At 45.6% G+C, this 19,804-nt stretch overlaps 1 protein-coding gene across 2 annotated transcripts in view; it reads left to right on the forward strand.

The window, feature by feature from the left end:
* The window catches only part of DOCK5 (dedicator of cytokinesis 5), a 238,865-nt gene that overhangs the window by 145,213 nt on the left and 73,848 nt on the right, over positions 1-19,804 (forward strand). For both annotated transcript variants that reach the window (XM_047762590.1, XM_047762591.1), the window contains 8 exons: positions 6,085-6,182; positions 6,419-6,508; positions 8,447-8,547; positions 10,273-10,407; positions 14,234-14,345; positions 15,763-15,833; positions 16,726-16,832; positions 19,108-19,244. In XM_047762590.1, coding sequence (XP_047618546.1) covers positions 6,085-6,182; positions 6,419-6,508; positions 8,447-8,547; positions 10,273-10,407; positions 14,234-14,345; positions 15,763-15,833; positions 16,726-16,832; positions 19,108-19,244 — 851 coding nt within the window. The remainder of the gene's footprint in view (positions 1-6,084; positions 6,183-6,418; positions 6,509-8,446; positions 8,548-10,272; positions 10,408-14,233; positions 14,346-15,762; positions 15,834-16,725; positions 16,833-19,107; positions 19,245-19,804) is intronic.

A 19,804-nucleotide genomic window follows, 5' to 3' on the forward strand; every position in this document is an offset into this window, starting at 1 on the left:
TTAAGGAATCCTACTGAATAAAGAGATCCAAGAATTGGCTGCTTAGGGGACTTGCTTTAGAAATCCTGTACTCTCTGTTCTGTGTAGAGGATTGGTCCCTTTGACCTCTGAGAAGATTTGGGGGAGGTACCTGCAAGGGGCTTGGCCTTAGAGAAGTGACAAGGTAGAGAAAACAGCTTAAATGTAAGGTACACTCAAGGATCAGATAGATGGTTGATCTTTAGAAGGGCTCTGTGTTGGTTGTTTTGATGAATCATGGTCAGGTAGAGAATATGGGTAGTATTTCCACTTGGACAAGTGGCTGGACTCAACACAGTGAGGTTCAGATCTGCTCCATATGGGAAGGTAAAAACATACCAAAGATTAAGCCAAAAGGAAGGCAAAATCATGGAGACCTGAGAAGGTCTGTGGTTACAGAATGCTGGGGGAGAGAGGGAGGGTGGAAGAGGCAGAGCACAGGGGACTTTTAGGGCAGTAAAACTATATACTTTAGGAGTTCCCATTGTGGCACAGCAGAAACAAATCCGACCAGTAACTATGAGGTTGCGGGTCGATCCTTGGCCTCGCTCAGTGGGTTTAAGGATCTGGCGTTGCCCTGAGCTGTGGTGTAGGTCGCAGACATGGCTTAGATCCTGCGTTGCTGTGGTGTGCTGTAGACCAGCAGCTGTAGCTCCGATTCATCCCCTTGCCCGGAAACCTCTATATGCCACGGGTGCAGCCCTAAAAAGACAAAAAAAATTAATGTTATTAAATGACGAAATATGTGCAGTTGCCAAATATTATTTCAAAGCAGTCAAGGACATGGAAAAATGTTAACTCCTTTTCGAGTACAGTCCTAGTTTTGTTTAAACATGTGAGGGCAATTTGTAGCCAATTGCCTGGGTTCAAGTCTAGGAAGAGGTAGTAAGCTCTGCCACTTACTAGCTGGTTCATCTTGGACATGTCACTTGAGCTCTCTGTGACTCAGTTCCCTCATCGTTAAAGTGAGAGTGATAATATTTATTTCAAAGAATGAAGTACATTAAAATAGGTAAAAAGCAAATCAAAAGCATCCAGCATGAATATTAGCTATTGCCATCATCATCATTATTACATGTACACAGAAAAAGACTAAAAGGAATAACTCCAGATGTTTGGGTGATAGTTATTTATTCTTTTTGGTGTTTTCCAAATTTTTAGCCATGAAATGTCAAACAGTTATTTTTTGTATTAAAGTATAGTTGGTTTACAACATTCTGTCAACTTCTGCTGTACAGCAGAGTGACCCGATCATACATACATGATTCTTTCTTTATCTCCTATAATGTTCTGTCACAAGTGATTGGATAGAGTTCCCTGTGCTGTACAGTAAGACCTCATTGCTTATGCATTCTAAATGGAATAGTTTGCATCCGCGGACTCCAGACTCCCAGTCCATCTCACTGCCTCCCCCTCCCTGTGGGCAACCACAAGTCTCTTCTCAATGTCTGTGAGTCTCAAGGGGTTATTTTTTTTTAGCTATAATAGTAGATGACATAAAGCATTATTGTACATTGGGGGCTCTAAAGGGCCATTCAATAGAGACATCATTTATCAAACATCTAGTAGATGATCCTTCCTAGGGAGTAGAGTTCAAGGAAAGCAAGGAATGAAAATTTATAAAATTAACTTATTAGAGATCATGGTTGGAGGTAATCACATTGTTATATCATTTGTTATTATCTCCAAGTCAAAACTTTAGGAAGCTTATTGACAGGTGGCAGTGCTCAACTTGCTTTGCTGATGTCAACGTCACCCATCTTTGAAGATAATAAGGAATTGATCCCCTTATATATATATTTGTAAATAGAGATAACTTTCATAGGGAGGTATCTCTTGAAATATTAATCTCTTCATTATGAATGTACTTAACTCTTTGATCCCGAAATGTATTTCTAGACATGCATTTTATTGATATTGCACGTCAAAGGATTTTATCTGTTGAAGATGATTCTTTTCAAGATTATTTAAAAGTTGAAAAAAATGAGAATTAAGCTAATCCATCTATAAAGGCATTATATTATTAACTAATTAGGATGAAATCCAACAACGGTAATCCATATATATGTATAGAAGACTATGTTGTTTACGTTTTATTTTATTTTATTTTTTGGTCTTTTTAGGGCCACAGCCGTGGCATATGGAGGTTCCCAGGCTAGGGGTCTAATCAGAGCTGTAGCCGCCGGCCTACGCCAGAGCCACAGCAACGCAGGATCCAAGCTGCGTCTGTGACCTACACCATGGCTCACGGCAACGCTAGATCCTTAACCCACTGAGCAAGGCCAGGGATCAAACCCGCAGCCTCATGGTTCCTAGTTGGATTCGTTAACCACTGCACCACAATGGGAACTCCTGTTGTTTATGTTTTAAAGTAGAATTATCTTCAAGATAAATTACGGAGTTAAAAAAAAAACAAAAGAAAACAAACCATCTCCCACCTTCTAAATGTTCCAAACCTGCATTGTCTCACTCAGCATGTAGCTTGTGAATTTTTTCTTTTTTCCTTCTTATGCCTTTCCTGCCGCATAAGGAAGTTCCCAGGCTTGGGGTTGAACTGGAGCTACAGCTCCCAGCCTACGCCACAGCCACAGCCACAGCCATGCCAGCTCCCAGCTGCGTTTGCAGCTTTGCAGCAACATGGGATCCTTAACCACATCCTCAAGGACAGTATGTCAGGTTCTTAACCTGAGCTACAATGAGAATTCCTAGCTTGCGAAATTTAAATTAAGTCAAGTGAAGGTCTGAGTGCAGTTCGTTAATCGCACTGGTCCATGCGTGTGCTCGTGGTTTCCTGTGTCGGGTGACTTTGCTGGGGGAGAGTGAAGATGGCAACCTGCGCATCACCACAGACCGCTCCATCCGCTGGAACTGCCCTCTTGCCTCTGTTCTCAGCCCATTCCTAGTGCTTAAGAGAGATCTCCACATACTAAAAATCTTAAATAATATCCTGGCTCAAAGAAGGGTCAAGGAGGCAAATCATCTGAACCAGAGTGGAGTGACCAGCTAGGGGTAGGGAGAGGGGACAGTTGTGGGGATGATGAGGTGATATTGTACACATCAGAGGAAACGGGGCATTCCCAGCGACAGATCCTAAGTGTGGTGGTTCATATGCTTGTTTTTCAAATGTGATGGGAATGATGAAGAACCAGTTTAGTTTGTTCTGAGAAAGAAGCAGCTGAGGAGCATGACTGAACCATCAACTCTTCACGGGCATTTGGTGATCAAGAGAGTAGCTGTTCTCCTTTCTCATGGAGACTGTGACCAAGGGTGTTGTTTCTCCTTAGCCTTAGGAAGGCTATTCAGACTCCAAAGGTTAAAAGCCACTGGACGTTGTTACAAACAGAGCCTGTAGGCTCTTTGTTATTCAGTGAATTTTTAAAAAACTGGATAGGAATTCCCACTGTGGCTCAGCAGTAACCAACCCGACTAGTATCCATGTGGATGCAGGTTCAATCTCTGGCCTCACTCAATGGGTTAAGGATCCAGTATTGCCGTGAGCTGTGCTGTAGGTCACAGAGGTGGCTCGGATCCGGCATTGCTATGGCTGTGTTGTAGGACAGTGGCTACAGCTCTGATTCAACCCCCAGGCTGGGAACTTCCGTATGCTGCATGTGTGGCCCTAAAAAGCAAAACAAACAAGCAAAAGTGTATGAAGTTCCTGCTATGGCACAGTGGGTTAAGAATCCAGCTGCGGTGGTATGGGCCAGGGGTTTGATACCCGGCCCAAGGCAGTGGGTTAAAGGATCCAGGGTTGCCTCAGCTGGTGGTTTGAATTCAATCCCTGGCCCAGAAATTTCCATATGCCACAAGTGCAGCCATTACAAAAAAAAAAAAAAAAAAGTGGAACAGACTGATTTATTTTGTTGCTGAGCCCCCATGGAGGTGAGAATAGGTTTGTTGTTCCAGGAAAGGGAGAAGGGAGTAAAGTCTCTGCAGGTGTGGGCCCTGAGCCAGGCTGTTCACAGCCATCTTATTTTACCCCTTGGCACCCTGGCACATGAAGACACCAACGTGGCCACTATTAACCTCCTTTTCCTTAGAGAGCACCCCATGGCATGGAGTAACGAAGACAACAGTGAGACTGACGAACTTGTGGCAAAAATAGGAAATGGGAAGATGGAAGTGAGCATGCCTAGTGGATAGGCCTAGCCCAGTGCCTGTTCTTAAGTGCTTACTTGAGGAATGAAGTTGAGGAATGGTCTTGCGTGCCCTACCAACTTCCTTGGGGCTACCAGTTCTGTTTGTGTCCATTTGCTCCATCTTTGATCCAACACATATTGGACACCTGCTAGGTGGCCAGCACCATGATGGGGTATAACTAAGCATGCCGTATGGTTCCTTCCGTTTAATGTCTCAGATCTATGGGAAGAGCCAAAGAGATCGCCAGTGTATCATTCATTTTTTTGTTCTAAGGTAAATGCATGTGAGTATGGAGGAAGGAGGTGCAGATAGCGTAGAATGATTGGGTAAGTCTTCCCAAAGGGAATAAAGTGTGAGATGGGTCTTGAAGTATAAGTAGGAGCTGACTAAATACACAGTATTATAGTACTTCTGGGCATGTCAGACAAAGGGTAGGTATATGCAAAGACATGGAGCGATTTCAGAGCATGCCATAGCTTGGGGGGTATGGAGTTGATGTGTCTGAAAGAAGGGCCATCCTTCCTCTTCTGTGAGTGGTGTCCGGACTTTATTCTGCTGACTCTGAGATGCCTCTAGGCTTCGGGGGCTTTGGAGGGACTAACCAGTATGTAAGCCAGTAAAACAAACATACTGTGAAGCAAATTAATTGCTGTAATGAACAATACATTATCTCTCTGTCTTTCTCTCTCTTTTTTTTTTTTTTTTTGCTTTTTAGGGCTGCACCCTCAGCATGTGGAGGTTCCCAGGTTAAAGGTCAAGTTGGAGCGATAGCCGCCCGCCTACCCCACAGCCACAGCAGCGCCAGCCAGATCCAAGCTGTGTCTGCGACCTACACCACAGGTCACAGCAATGCGGGATCCTTAACCCGCTGAGTGAGGCCAGTGATCGAACCTGCATTACTAGACAGATTTGTTTCCTCTGAGCCATGATGGGAACTCCCACATTTTTGACTGCATATATGTGTACACAAACACACACACACACACGCACATATTTGCAACACATATATATGTGTGTGTATGTATTCGTTTATACCAAATAATGTTCTATGAATAGCAATAGTAACTTAATGCACGAAACCCAATGCTAAAATAGTAACAGTCCTGGGACCTGGTTTACTTCCCTGTGACGCTTTAGGATCTAGACCTTCATTAAAGGCATAAGTGGCTTAAAGATCCACCAGTCTGCATTTTAAGTCCAAAAACACAGCAAGACTTTTATCCTAGGCTCACCCTAGGCACCATTCATCTGTTCTACCTTCCTTTCAGATAGCAACCCATCTGATTTGATTTGCTTGTCTATTTATTTCTCTGAAGAACTCTGGGGAGGCAGTATGATAGAGCAGCAAGGACATGGTTTTGTGCAATCAGATAAATCTATAATTAAATTCCATTCATACTGCTCCCTGGCAATTATGTGACCTAAAGTGAGTCATTTAATTTCACTAAACCTCAGTTTCCTCACCTCAGAAATGGAAAAAAATAAGATCAGCTCTACAGTGGGGATGCGATACTTAAATGCATTAAAGCCTGTGTCTCAGTTTCTCCCCCTTCTGTCTCCATCAAAACACACATGGTGACAAGGGATAAATTAAACAAGGCAGCACATTAAAGGTTGGAAGTTTACTTAAGTGTGTGTCATTGATAAGGCTGTGATGTTATTTGAGAGACGTGAGTTCTATGCAGGCATCATTTTATGTTCTTGTACATTAGTGGTTGGTTCTTTCCTCTGTGAAGAAGGAGAGAAGACTGCGTCTCTGATGTAGGTCGGAGACAATAAATTAAAAGCCACATAAGGTATCAGCCACCGATAGGAGTCATCATCTTTTTTAGAGAGCTCTGTAGCTGTATCCTGAAATCCTGAAATGGTGTGGGTTGCTCTGCTAATAAGTGTCTAACGTTTATGGTTTGTACTTGTTCTTCCTAGTTGACCTGTTAGGCTTGTTAAATTGGCGTTCGAACTCCCAGAACATTAAACACAACTTAAAGAAGTTAATGGAGGTGGATGGAGGAGAGATTGTTAAGGTATGTTTATATCTTCTTAGGAACATAGCCAGCAAATCATAAGTTCAGTATGTTAAATTAAACCAATTGAGTGTAAACATAAGGCCTGTTATCTGCATTGGGACGCAAGGGTGCTGATTTTTCAGAAAAAGCTATTTTTAATGCCTGTTCTGTTGACACCTAATTATCCCCAAATTTCTGTAGTATGGAGTTGAACCAAAAGCACCAAATAACCTCTCTGTTTTTCTTATCTTCAGTTTTTGCAAGATACGCTCGATGCACTTTTTAACATAATGATGGAAATGTCAGACAATGAAACATATGACTTCCTTGTGTTTGATGCACTGGTAAGCAGTTACACATATTAACTAGTGTTTATTCTTGCAACTGTGTAGTTTTCAGTATTTCACTATTACAATAATTGTGTTGCATATCTTCTTGCATAAATACTTGTATACATCTCTCTGATGATTTCTTTAGGTTTAATTCCCAGAAGTAACATGGGATACAATTGACTTATATTCAAGGCCTTTATTTCTTTGTTTCCTGTTAGGTCTTACTTCTCAATATGCTTTTTTGTTCTCATTAGGGAAAACGAGGTGTTTTATTACCTCTGAAATCAGAAATCACTTTAACTCGCTTTAAAATTGTCTAGTCCTAAACCAAGAGATACCATTCACAAAGATGATTGTGGCTTGGGGTGTATGTGTATACTTGTGTGTTGATGCCCGGGAGACTGAATTTGCAAGTCCAAGATGACTCTTGGTCTCATTATATATAACACACAACCCAGCAGACAGTTCAAAGTTTGTCACACACAGTACTGAGATACGCAGCCCCTTCCACGAACTGAAATTTAACAAAGAAAAGGATGTCGGACTCTGGGAGAGTCAGAGGTGGCCGTGGAATGGGGGAAGTGGATGCCTCCAAACTAAGCATCACTTCCTGATCATTGGGGTTGCAGTTCAGTGCAGTTTTACCTGAATGTTGCAGCCAAGGTACCAGGAAGGTAAATTGCAGCTTCAGGTCACTCATCAGTTTGGAGGGACTGATAGACTCCTGAAAAGGTTAGGATGTTGATACTCAGGATGTAAGATGAAGAGAGACGTGCCTGCAGCTGATCACACCTGGGCAGGTTTAGGGGCCAGAGAGACCACGGTGATGACTGTGGGTCAAGGTGTGGAGACAGAGCCCTGTGGGACAGAGCAGCGGGCCTGTGTGGAAGTCCCAGGTGCCCCTCCCTTTGCTCTCTCCTGTCGCAAGGAGGTGCACAGTGGTTATTTGTAGCTTATGTGTCCAGTACTGATAAGAATTAACATAGGAGCAGAACACTGAGAGAAGTTCTGTTATTAGGGGCACTCACAATGTGCTGAGGGGCAGCAACATCCTGGAGTATTTCATTAGCCGCATCCTCGGTTTAGTGTTTGTTATTTCCATGGGAAACCCCTGTCTCCTGTGCCATTATCTTCCCAGATTTGGTGACCTGTGCACTGCCCCTTCTCTGAGACAGGTTCTGAGACTTGTACTGGCTTCCTCCTAGCATTTAGCCCTGTGGCCTGACACTTAAATGTCTCTCTGTTCACATTAAATAAAAAGAACGGAGTTCCCATAGTGGCACAGTGGTTAACGAATCCGACTAGGAACCATGAGGTTGCGGGTTCAGTCCCTGCTCTTGCTCAGTGGGTTAACCATCCGGCGTTGCCGTGAGGTAGGTTGCAGACGCGGCTCGGATCCCGCGTTGCTGTGGCTCTGGTGTAGGCCGGTGGCTACAGCTCCGATTGGACCCCTAGCCTGGGAACCTCCATATGCTGCGGGAGCGGCCCAAAGAAATAGCAAAAAAAAAAAAAAAAGAAAAAAAGAAACATGGAGTTCCCTTCGTGGTTTAGTGGAAACAAACCTGACTAGCATCCATGAGGATACAGGTTCGATCCCTGGCCGTGCTCAGTGGGTTAAGGATCTGGCCTTGCCATGAGCTGTGGTGTAGGTCACAGATGCGGCTCGGATCTGACGTTGCTGTGGCTGTGGCATAGGCCAGCGGCGACAGCTCTGATTCAACCCTTAGCCTGGGAATCTCCATATGCTGCGGGTGCAGCCCTAAAAAGGTAGCGGTGGGAGGGCAGAGAATAAAAGAACCCTGAGACTTCAGTTGGGCTCTGAGATAGTAATGTGGGAATGCTGCCGCCATGATCGAGAAGGAAAAGGGGGCCCCAGATGTTAGGTCCAGCTTATTGACAGAATGCCTGGGGTTGTGCTATGCTGCTATTTATGTTTTTCACCTTTGGCAGGTGTTTATTATTTCACTGATAGGAGACATCAAGTTCCAGCATTTTAATCCGGTCCTGGAGACCTACATCTACAAACATTTCAGTGCCACGCTGGCCTATGTGTAAGTACCAGGCCTGGGAAGGACCTGTTGTTGGATAGTGGGTATGTGCTTCTGGAGCCGGGTTGCTGTGAAACCACAGGGACGTGGGCTGAGCACCCCTAAGGGCAGAACCTGGTTCTCAGCTTCCTGCTGGAAAGTGGGAATCGTGGACGTGTTTTAGCCCTGGGAAAGGGGTTACATTTAGGTCCTGCCTCCTGGGAACTTAGGGAAGAGGTACAGCTATATTTCTCTAAGAATTCAGATCCTGTGTAGGTGAGGAGTTGAAGCTGTTAGGAGCCCAGTCAAGGACCGACGACCCTACCCAGGATCATAGAGGATGGGTGTCAGTGGGATCAGCATGAGGCCCCAGTGGGATCAGATGGTGGGTTAAAGAGGACCAGGTCTGACAGAACCCAGGCTCATGCCCTCAACCCTATACCAAGAGTGCTTTGTGGGTTTTATTACCTAGAAGATATGAGATGATTGAATTTTTTTCCTTTTCATAAGAGGGAATGGTCTCCCTCTTTCCCATAGTGAAGCCTTCTTTCTGTCTTTGGTTTATGAGCCCCGGACTAAGGAAAGCGACTAATGTTTGCTCTGAGCTTCCCCCTGGGGGTGCTCAGCTCACCATGGCCATGGATGCGGCCCATCACCACACCCCTTGCCTTCCGGTTTTATTGTGCACAGCAGCGTGATAGTGACAGGAACGTAGTGGAGATGAGCGAAGATCTTTCTGATGGTGGCTTATGCCAGATCATGCCAAGTGCTGCCAGCTGATCTATCGGGCATCCTGCTGACCTGTTCTGTCACTCAGATCACTGATCCCTTGTGTCCTTTTCTGAACGAAACAAGAAAGTTCTCAGTTTTATTTGCATGAGGGTCCAGAAATGTAATAAAATGGAAATGACATAGAAGAGATGTCTTGCAGCCTGGTCATCAAGTCACACAATGGGTATAATGCCCCTGGGTTGGGGAAGCAGCAGATACACCAGTGGTGGGGTTCTTTCCACCCAGTAGTAGCCTTGCTTTCCAGATAGGCAATAGCTACTGGTGATGAAATCCTGTCATTGGGTCTTTATAACACACAGCCAAACTGCAACACTCCAAGTGGTGTGTTTCTAGTAATCCAGATTTGTTTGCATGAATTGATCCATTCTGCATGATTCCTGTGGATTTTTCTTAATGCTAGGAAAACTCTGAGATGCCCAGGGGGAACGTTCAAAGTAGGAGCTCCCTTAAAAGTATGAGTTAGCCCAAGATTAAGACAGTGCCTCCTCCAAAGACTTGGGAAAGACGCAAAGAAGAACCTAAAATCCCAGGGCAGTTTTTTTTCTGTTCAGATGCTCAGAACCACAGTGCTCCTCATCCTACAGTCAATGAAGTTCCCATCTGGCTCCAACTGACGCATCCCAAAGAGTCAAGGCAGATTGGAGGGAATTTTAGACTGCGTTAGGCAGACAATCCCTTCCTTACAGGAACATCTAAAAATAACTGTATAATGTACTAGAGATTAAAATATCATCACAGTTCAAGTCCCTTGCCCACTCTCTTGGTCCTTTCCAAAAAAATCCCTATTTCTGAGCAGAAAGGAGGCTCCAAACCTAGCCTGCGAAGGAGTTAATTTTCCCTATTCAGAGCATATTGTAGAGGAGATAATTAACCATCGTTGTGACTTTTTCCCCAGGAGGCCAAATTCCCTTCTGTATTGCACCCCACGGACGTTTTTCTCTTTCTCGCCCCTTTAAGGAAACTCTCCAAGGTACTGAACTATTACGTGGCGAATGCAGATGACTCCAGCAAGACAGAGTTGCTTTTTGCCGCCTTGAAAGCCTTAAAGTACTTGTTTCGATTCATCATCCAATCCAGAGTGCTCTACTTGAGGTAATGGTGACTGGACTACGGTGTTGATGCGCCCAGCCTCTTTCCATGTATTCTTCTTAATCCTCATGCTCAGTTCAGCTCTGTGACCTGTTGGGTCATGGTACTACCAAATTTCAGAACTTCAGGGCTGATGATGGAGCTGAGCTCTGAAACCATTAGAGGGAGTTCCCATCATGGCGCAGCGGAAACGAATCTGACTAGGAACCGTGAGGTTGTGCGTTCCATCCCTGGCCTTGCTCAGTGGGTTAAGGATCCGGCCTTGCTGTGAGCTGTGGTGTAGGCCAGCAGATGTGGTTTGGATCCTGCATTGCTGTGGTTGTAGTGTAGGCCAGCAGCTGTAGCTCCAATTAAACCGCTATAATGGGAACTTCCATACGCCATGGGTGCGGCCCTAAAAAGCAAAAAAAAAAAAAAACCACCCAAAAATCGTTGGAGGAGGTCCGTGTGGAGTCCTTTGAGATCAGCAGAATTTTTAGGACAGGAATCACAGCAGGACTTCAGATTGCAGGTGGCTACAGTGTACCCCTTACTGAAAGCCTATGTTGGTGACAATAGCTGTAAGAAGTCAGGTTCCTGTGGCAAGACTGTAATTTATACACAAGGGGCTTTATGATGATGTTGGGTGTACAAATCTAGGATCTTGAGCTGTTGTTGGTAGTAAATGGAGAACAGTGGCAGTTGTTTGGGGGAGAAGTTTCTTGCAGTGTGTGTTTCTTTGTTGCCACCATGCTTAGGTACCTGGTGAAATTAAGCCCCAGAGGTATGGTAATTCCCAATTTAGATTCTTAGAATAACCATTCCCTAAAAAAACCCACAGAAATTGGGAGTTCACATTGTGGCACAGTGGAAACAAGTCCAACTAGTATCCATGAGGATGCAGGTTTGATCCCAGGCCTTGCTCATTGGGTTAAGGATCCGGCATTGCCATGAGCTGTCGTGTAGGTCACAGATGTGGCTCGGATCTTGTGTTGCTGTGACTGTGGTGTAGGGCAGCAGCTGCAGCTTCTATTCGACCCTTAATTTGGGAACTTCCATATGCTGTGACTGCAGCCCTAAAAAGACCAAAAAAAAATTTTTTTTAAAGCAAAAAACAACAAAAATCAAGAATAAGGAAAACAAAGGTAAAATCATAAGTGCAAAAAGTTAGTTGGGAGTGGATAGAAAAGAAGTACCAACAAAAAGAGCAAACTGTACTTTCAAAAGATTTGACGGCGTGAAAGGAATGAGAAAAACAGAACGGTAACTTGAGGGGGCAGCAGGATCGAAGCAATATTTTTTTGCAGGTGTGAACTCTTGAGTATTTTTGTAGGTTGAAGAAAGAAAATGAAGATATTCAGGAAGCCAGGTTCTGGGGAAGGAGGGAGGAATTGGAATAGAGGGCATTCACTTCAGAGAACAGGGCGGATACTTCATTACTGACATGAATGAGAAGGGGAGACAGGAGAAGATAGTGGGTAAATCTGAGTCGAGGTGTAGGAATATCAACATCACTCATCCTGCATGTGCATTGGAGGTGACTTGGTATTTGAATCGATCAAGAATTCAAGGGCTGGAGTTCCCGTCGTGGCGCAGTGGTTAACGAATCCGACTAGGAACCATGAGGTTGCAGGTTCGGTCCCTGCCCTTGCTCAGTGGGTTAACGATCCGGCGTTGCCGTGAGCTGTGGTGTAGGTCGCAGACGCGGCTCGGATCCCGCGTTGCTGTGGCTGTGGCGTAGGCCGGTGGCTACAGCTCCGATTCAACCCCTAGCCTGGGAACCTCCATATGCCGCGGGAGCGGCCCAAGAAATAGCAACAACAACAATAACAACAACAAAGACAAAAAGACAAAAAAAAAAAGAATTCAAGGGCTGGTGCAGTGATGAGAGCGGCAGAGCCGATAAACAAGGGAATGGGAGTTAATGCTCTAGGAGCCTATATTAGAGAAGGGAGTAAAAGTTAGACACGAGTGATGTCTTTCTGACCGTAAAACATGTCAGACCCAGAAAGCATCACATCCAGGTTTGGTGTGCTATTTGCCAAGACTTGGAATTTTGAAAAGTGAACAGGAAGATCAAGGAGTTCTGTTTGGCGGTATATTAATTTTGAGGTATTTTGTGAATTAAATTGCCAATAAAGTTCTTTTCTCGTTCTGCCAAATGGATGAACTGAGAATCATCTATAACCCTCTGAATGAGTTTCTCAACATACCGTTGAAGGTCTGCATGAATGTAGGAGACCAATGCGAACATGTGTATGCATGTATGTAGGTATGTATGTGAGGGTGTGCATAAAATTCTAAGTTCAGATCATCCTTACTCTTGACCAGTTGGTGTAAAATTGCCTCCCAGTTTAAATGCAAGTGACCTACAATTTGGGACCTTTAACGTTTCCGAGAAATGGACCAAAGACCTTCTGGTTCCTACTTTATGAGAATGAACCAACTTTTCAGTTGATGGACAAGTCTTGAGGACAAGCAGAGTGCTTTGGTCAAGCATGGACCAGTAAAGACCAGGCTGTCCTGTGTCCAGGGAGGGCCCTGTCGTAGGGCAGATCAACACCAGCAGGGCCAGTTCAGTGGATAGAAAGATGCTAACTGGGCTTGCAGGGCTACTGGGATGGGTTCAGAACATTTCTGGGCTGAGGAGCTTCTCTCCCCATTGTTGGAAATGTCAGGTTGGATAATCAGGGCTTGATGCGATGAGAAGGAGTGACTCAAGTGGCAGAGTGATTGGAGAGTGAGGCCTGGTGTTAAGGATTTGGTGTTGTCACTGTGGTGGCTTGAGTTGGAGCCCTAGCCAGGGGAACCTCCTCATGCCCTCGGCATGCCCCACCCTCACCACCCCCCAAAAAAGAGGAGAGTGAAGAAGGAGAGGGGGAGGAGATTTGAAAATTGCTTGTGGGGGAGATTGGGGTGCTCCCTGACAGGACCTGGCTTTCCCAGTCTCCATGGAGTGGCTGGGCAGAGTTACAGCTTTTATAAAATATGTGTGTGCATGTGCGTGTGTGCGTGTGTGTTTAAAGAGGGTGGTGAGGCCATACCATGGTGACAAAGGAAGGTCCTCACTACTCATGGCCCAGATAGGATGTGGCAAGTATGGGGTGTTAGGGAAGTTAGCTGCTGGGGGGCGGTGGTTAGGGGAGTCCTCTGCTTATTGGACGTTCCACTAATAGGCTGAGGAAGGCGGGCTTGCAAGCAGGACTCATCGGCCACCTGAGGCAAAGCAGCTTCCTGCTGTTCCCCACTTTGCACTGGAAATGCCCGCAAGCCACTGGGATGCAGGACATCACTAAGAATGGACCAGTGCGGGAGCTCTGTTGCGGGACTTCACATACAAATCACTCCCCTCCTCGAGCTGCCGCCTTGGCACAGTGGAAACGAATCTGACGAGGAACCATGAGGTTGCGGGTTCAATTCCTGGCCTCGCTCAGTGGGTTAAGGATCTGGTGTTGCCGTGAGCTGTGGTGTATGATGCAGCTCAGATCTGGTGTTGCTGTGGCTGTGGCATAGGCCAGCAGCTGTAGCTCCCATTTGACCCTCCACTGTAGCCTGGGAACCTCCACATGCCCCTAGCGTGGCCCTAAAAAGCAAAAAACAAACAAACAAACAAACAAAAAAACCCCAAATTAAAAAAAAAATCGCTCCCTTCCTCTTGTCCAACTAGTGATAGTGTCCCAGCTGCCAGGCCCCTCCCTGAGCCACCTTGGAGCACCTGTGACAACTTTTTGCTCGGTGCGAAGTGGTGACCGGTGAGGCCTGGGCCTCCCACACTGTTTAGCCAACAGATCTATTTGCACATTTCTTTTAAAGGTGGAAAATCTGACTGCTTTCTCTTCTTTCTTTTAAGATTTTATGGCCAGAGCGAAGATGGAGATGAATTTAGTAACTCAATCCGCCATTTATTTCTTGCTTTCAATACACTGATGGACAGGCCTCTGGAGGAAGCTGTCAAGATCAAGGTCAGCTGGGGCAACTCTTACTGCCATCTCTGTTCCTGGGACAACGTAGAACTGGCCATGATAGGGGATTAAAAAACGAATCCTAGTTCATGGAAAGCATGTTAATTTTAGAATGGCTTACAGAAAGTAAAGGGAGGATAGAGCTCCCACTCTGGTGCCGTGCATTAAGAATGTAACTGCAGTGGCTCAAGTTGCTGTTGAGGCACAGGTTCGATCCCTGGCCCAGCAAAGTGTGTTAAAGAATTTGGCATTGCTGTAGCTGCAGCTTGGATTCAATCCCTAGCCTGGGAACTTCCATATGCCATGGGTGTGGCCATTTAAAAAAAGAAAAGGGAGTTCCCGCTGTGGCACAGTGGTTAACAAATCCGACTAGGAACCATGAGGTTGCGGGTTCGGTCCCTGCCCTTGCTCAGTGGGTTAACGATCTGGCGTTTTGCCGCGAGCCGTGGTGTAGGTTGCAGACCTGGCTCGGATCCCGCGTTGCTTGTGGCTCTGGCGTAGGCTGGTGGCTGCAGCTCCGATTCGACCCCTAGCCTGGGAACCTCCATATGCCGCGGGAGCAGCCCAAGAAATAGCAAAAAGACAATAAATAAATAAATAAATAAATAATAAAAATAAAAAATATAAAAAAAAAAGAAGAAGAAGTTCTCAGTGGTTTGAGAACCCAATATCCATGAGGATGCAGGTTTGATCTCTGGCCTCGCTCAGTGGGTTAAGGATCGGACATTGCCACATAGTCACAGATGCAGATTGGATCCACTGTTGCTGTGGCCTAGGCATAGGCCAGCGGCTGTAGCTCTGATTTGACCCTTAGCCTGGGAACTTCCATATGCTGCAGATGTTCTAAAAAAGAGAGAAAATAAAGGAAGGTCTACTGGTTAAGGACTCAGTATTGTCACTGCTGTGGCCTGGGTTCGACCCCTCTCAGTTTGCCAAAGACAAGCTCTCCTTTTATACATCCTTGATCTTTTTCGCGGCCCCCGGGAATTGAGCCAGCTGGTCCAGATGACCTTACAGGCAATAGGTTTTAATCGTAGGTCTCCCATTCTTACCAGAAGCCCAAAGTGCCCATCATCTTTCTTATTATCAACTTTGGGAATGTAAACTATGGGAACCCAAAAGACTCAAATTTGAACTTTATGTTTTGCTCTCTCTGGCAACTTTGTGAAGAAAATATCAAGATTTTAACTACCTCCGTAGGTAGAGAAAGGAATTCAAAATAGCAACTGTTGGTGATGAGACCAGAATGCTGCACTTCCTGACTTTTCAGGAAAAATTGGGGGAGATTTTATGTAGCACCATCAGCCTTTCCTCATCATTGCGAGAGTGTCTGGGTCCAGCTCTCTGTTTAAGATCCCAGCATCAGTCATTTCTTCCTGGGATCAAGCAGAAAATTGGCCTTGTGTTTTTCTTGCAGGGGGCAGCCTTGAAGTACCTTCCTAGCATCATTAATGATGTCAAACTTGTGTTTGATCCTGTGGAGCTCAGGTAAGTAGCCAAAACCATCTGACTTTAATAGTGGAACAGGACTTCCTCTTGGGGCTCAGCAGGTTAAGGAACCAGCATGGTTTCCGTAAGGATCTGGGTTTGATCTCTAGCCTTGCTCAGTGGGTTAAGGATCCAGCATTGCTGCAAGGGTTGCAGATGCAGCTCAGATCCAGGGTTGCCATGGCTTTGGTGTAGGCCAGCAGCCCCAGCTCCGATTTGACCCTTAGCCCAAGAACTTCCATATGCTGCAGGGGCAGCTGTAAAAAGAAAAATAAAGAGAGAAACAACTTCCTTGCTTGGCCTGGGCTAAGGCTGCTGTGCACTTTGTGATTCTTCTGACGTGTTTTGAGTGAACAAGTTTTTGTGTTCAGTTCTGTGAAAGATACAAAAGAAGACACAAAGCCGGCCCCTGAGAGAGGTTTGCACCTTCTCCAGGGAAACAAGATATGTAGACATAAAATTCATTACAAAAAAAAAAATGTACATAATAAGCTTCCAGCCCTGTACCTAAGTCCAAGTCAGACATGCAAAGCCAGGTGGTGAATGACACTCGGGTGGAGTTAGCCAGAAGAGGATTTTGCAGAAATTGAGTGAGAAGGCATGTCTGCAAAGCAGCTGCAGGTCTGCAAAGCAGCCACCGACCTGACTATGCTTTGGCAGTTTAGACAGACTCAGCTCCCCAGCTGAACCCTGGGGTGAGCACAGAATACAGCCTCTCCTTTGCTTCCTAGAGACAGACTCCTTAGCATCATTAATGATCTCCTGGTCTTTGGGGAGAGAATTCCAGGTAGACCTCTCGAGACCCAAATACTCTCACAGTAGAGCAGACGAGTGTACTGCTCCCTTCATCTTGGCAGAGGGAAAACACTAACTGCTGGGCTTTGTCTTCCAGTGAGCTCTTCTGCAAGTTCATCCTGAGCATCCCTGACAACCAGTTAGTTCGACAGAAGCTGAACTGCATGACTAAGATAGTAGAGAGCAATCTTTTCCGGCAGTCAGGTGAGTAGCCACCAAAAACCGGAGCTTATGGAAATTCCTATCTTGCTGCTTCTTCAGCCAATGCTGCCTTTTTTTATAATGTCAGTTATGTCCTTGCTAGTCGTTTGTTGGCCCTTAAAGACTTCCTGTGAAACTGATTTTCAGGGGAAGGTGAAATCAGTTCAGTCTTTCTCATAGTTCCTAAAAGAGCAAAATCATGCATGCTTTAATCTTTAATTGAAACAATCCAGTGTTTCATTAGACACTTTGCCCCAGAAGGGAACAGGCAAGCAGGAAAGACGGTCCTTTTAAACAAATGCCTCTTCTTTGACCTAGACTTAAAGAGTATAACCTCAGCAACCAGGGGCCAAGGCTGTGATGCAGTGATTCAACGGGGCAGTGATAGAGTGATGCAGTGATGTAGTGATGCAGTGGGGTAGCAGTGCAATGGGACACTGATGTAGTGATGCCGTGGGGCAATGATGGGCTACACGCCATTTGCCCTGGCTCAGCAGAGCTGGTCATGCACATCCCTTCTCAACTCCACTCCCAGACATGTCTAATCAGTGGCTAAAAATTGACCATGATGGGAGTATGTACACCTGTGAAATTGACAAGCACTATAAGTCAGAGAGGTTTTACAGGGAAGCTCTGGGGGAGCCTGGTTACCATCACACTGCTAGCAGCAGAGAGGGGAAATGTCACTAGAGTAACTAGAGTCCAGCATGTGGCCATCAGGTGTAAATTGTTGTGATCCTGTCCCAAAGGCAGTCTCATACCCTGTCTTTCTTCCACAAATCCAAGACTTGCTAGGATGGGGCAGCTATGGGAGCTTCAAAAGAAGGGAGGGAGTCACAGAGGGTGACTCACGCTGTGTGTTTTGATGGGTCTGAGGACCAGCAGGATGCCTCAGAAATAGGAAAAGTTGGAATTCCCACTGTGGCTCAGTGATTAACAAACCCTACTAGCATCATGAGGATGCGGGTTTGATCCCTGGCCTTGCCCAGTGGGTTAGGGATCTGGTGTTGCTGTGAGCTGTGGTGTAGGTTGCAGATGTGGCACGGATTCCGAGTTGCTGTGGCCGTGGCCTGCAGCTGCAGCTCTGATTGGACCCCTAGCCTGGGAACCTCCATATGTTGCTGGTGTGGCCACAGAAAGACAAAAAGACCAAGAAAAAAAGAAAAAGTCGAGTGGGTTGTTACTGGGAGAACCCTCCTGGCCTTGTCCCCGGCTAGTTATGTAACTTGGGACAAGTGTGAGACCTTCCCTAAGTCTCAGCTTCTGTTTCTATGCAAGAATGGACTTGAACTAGATCAAATCAGCACCATCTTTTGCCCCTGATATTTTCTGAGCCTATGACCTTGTGTTTAGACATTTCTCTCCTGCCGAGGAAACAGCGGGCATGCAGAAAGGTAGTGAGTGCTCATAAGTGGAAAACCTAGTATTAGTCAACCTCTTACTAACCTCTGGTGATAACCTCTGCCTCCAAGGATGGAGAAAGTAAATGAGACCATCAAGATGAGACATTTGAGCAGAAGAGCAAGGTTCTAATGGAGAAAGTGTTATCACTGTTCACAATAATTTCTGTTAGTACCCAGAATATCTGGATTAGCAGAATAATGTTTTACTATCCTGAAGATCCCAGAAGGAAGGCAGAATAGAAAGATGATAGCTTTCATTATGAATTCCCTGTGCCTGCAGTAGCTTGAGCAGAATGTTTCTGAAATCATGGAAATGTGCTAGTGAAAGTCAGTATTTGTAGGGATTTTCGAGTACATTTTCTCATGATGGAAATTTTCAAAAAACATTAAAAGTATATAGCTCGCTTAATTTATTACTTTCATGTGACTTAGCTTACAAATATAAGGTTAGCTTTTTTTTTCCCCCAAAGCTAAGGAGATTGTTAAATACCATAAACATTTGGGTGGGATTTTCTTTTTTCATTTTATTTTATTGAAGTGTAGTAGATTTACAATGTTATGTTAATGTCTGCTGGAGAGCCAAGTGATATATGTATTCTTTTTCATATTCTTTTCCATGGTGGTTTAATCACAGGATATTGACTATAGGTCCCTGTGCTATACAATAGGACCTTGTTGTTTTCTGCATGTTTAAGATCAAGTTGCAGGGGTGAAGTTCCATGCCCAAAAGTGTGCTTTGCAGTAGCCTGGAGGATCCCCAGCAGCATTGAGTCCAGAGCTGGGAGCTGCAGGAACATGCAGAGCGGCTGCAAGAATGAGCCGGGCAGTTCCGGTGCTCCTGCAGCTGATGAGTAGGTCCATATTTTCTCCCTTAGAGTGCAGAGATGTGCTGCTGCCCCTGCTGATAGACCAGCTCAGCGGCCAGTTAGACGACAACTCCAGCAAGCCTGACCATGAGGCCAGCTCGCAGCTTCTGAGCTACATCCTGGAAGTGCTGGACAGGAAGGATGTGGTGAGTCAAATAGTGACTGATGTAGGGCACAGAGCACAATCATCCCGTAACCTAGGACAGAAAGGACCACACAGCCCTCCTGGTCCTGGGCAGTTTAGAACCAGGGTGCTGGATGCGCCTATGTTAGAGGTGTTTAAAGAGGCTTTTCCTGGCTAGAACCTGCTGCAGATCTAGATCCAGGGAGGTCTGCGGTCCACCCTCTTCTGGGGCTGATTTCCATGGCTGCCCAGTTTGCCCATCGCTGAGATCCCTGTGAGGACTTTGCAGAACTGGAGCTGGGTTTACACTTGTTATGGAAGAACCTCTACCCTCTTCCACCTCTGGAAGCTGACAGCCCTCTTGGAGATACTCCTGAGCTTCTGAGAAGTTCTCTTTTTTCTGTCTTTTTTAGGGCCGCACCCACGGCACATGGAGGTTCCCTGGCTAATGGTTGAATGGGAGCCGCATCTGCCAGCCTACACCACAGCCACAGCAATGCTGGATCTGAACCACATCTGCAACGTACACCACAGCTCACGGCAATGCCAGATCCTTAACCCACTGAGCCAGGGATCGAACCC

Source organism: Phacochoerus africanus, chromosome 15, assembly GCF_016906955.1.
Source record: "Phacochoerus africanus isolate WHEZ1 chromosome 15, ROS_Pafr_v1, whole genome shotgun sequence".
NCBI classification, from domain to species: domain Eukaryota; kingdom Metazoa; phylum Chordata; class Mammalia; order Artiodactyla; family Suidae; genus Phacochoerus; species Phacochoerus africanus.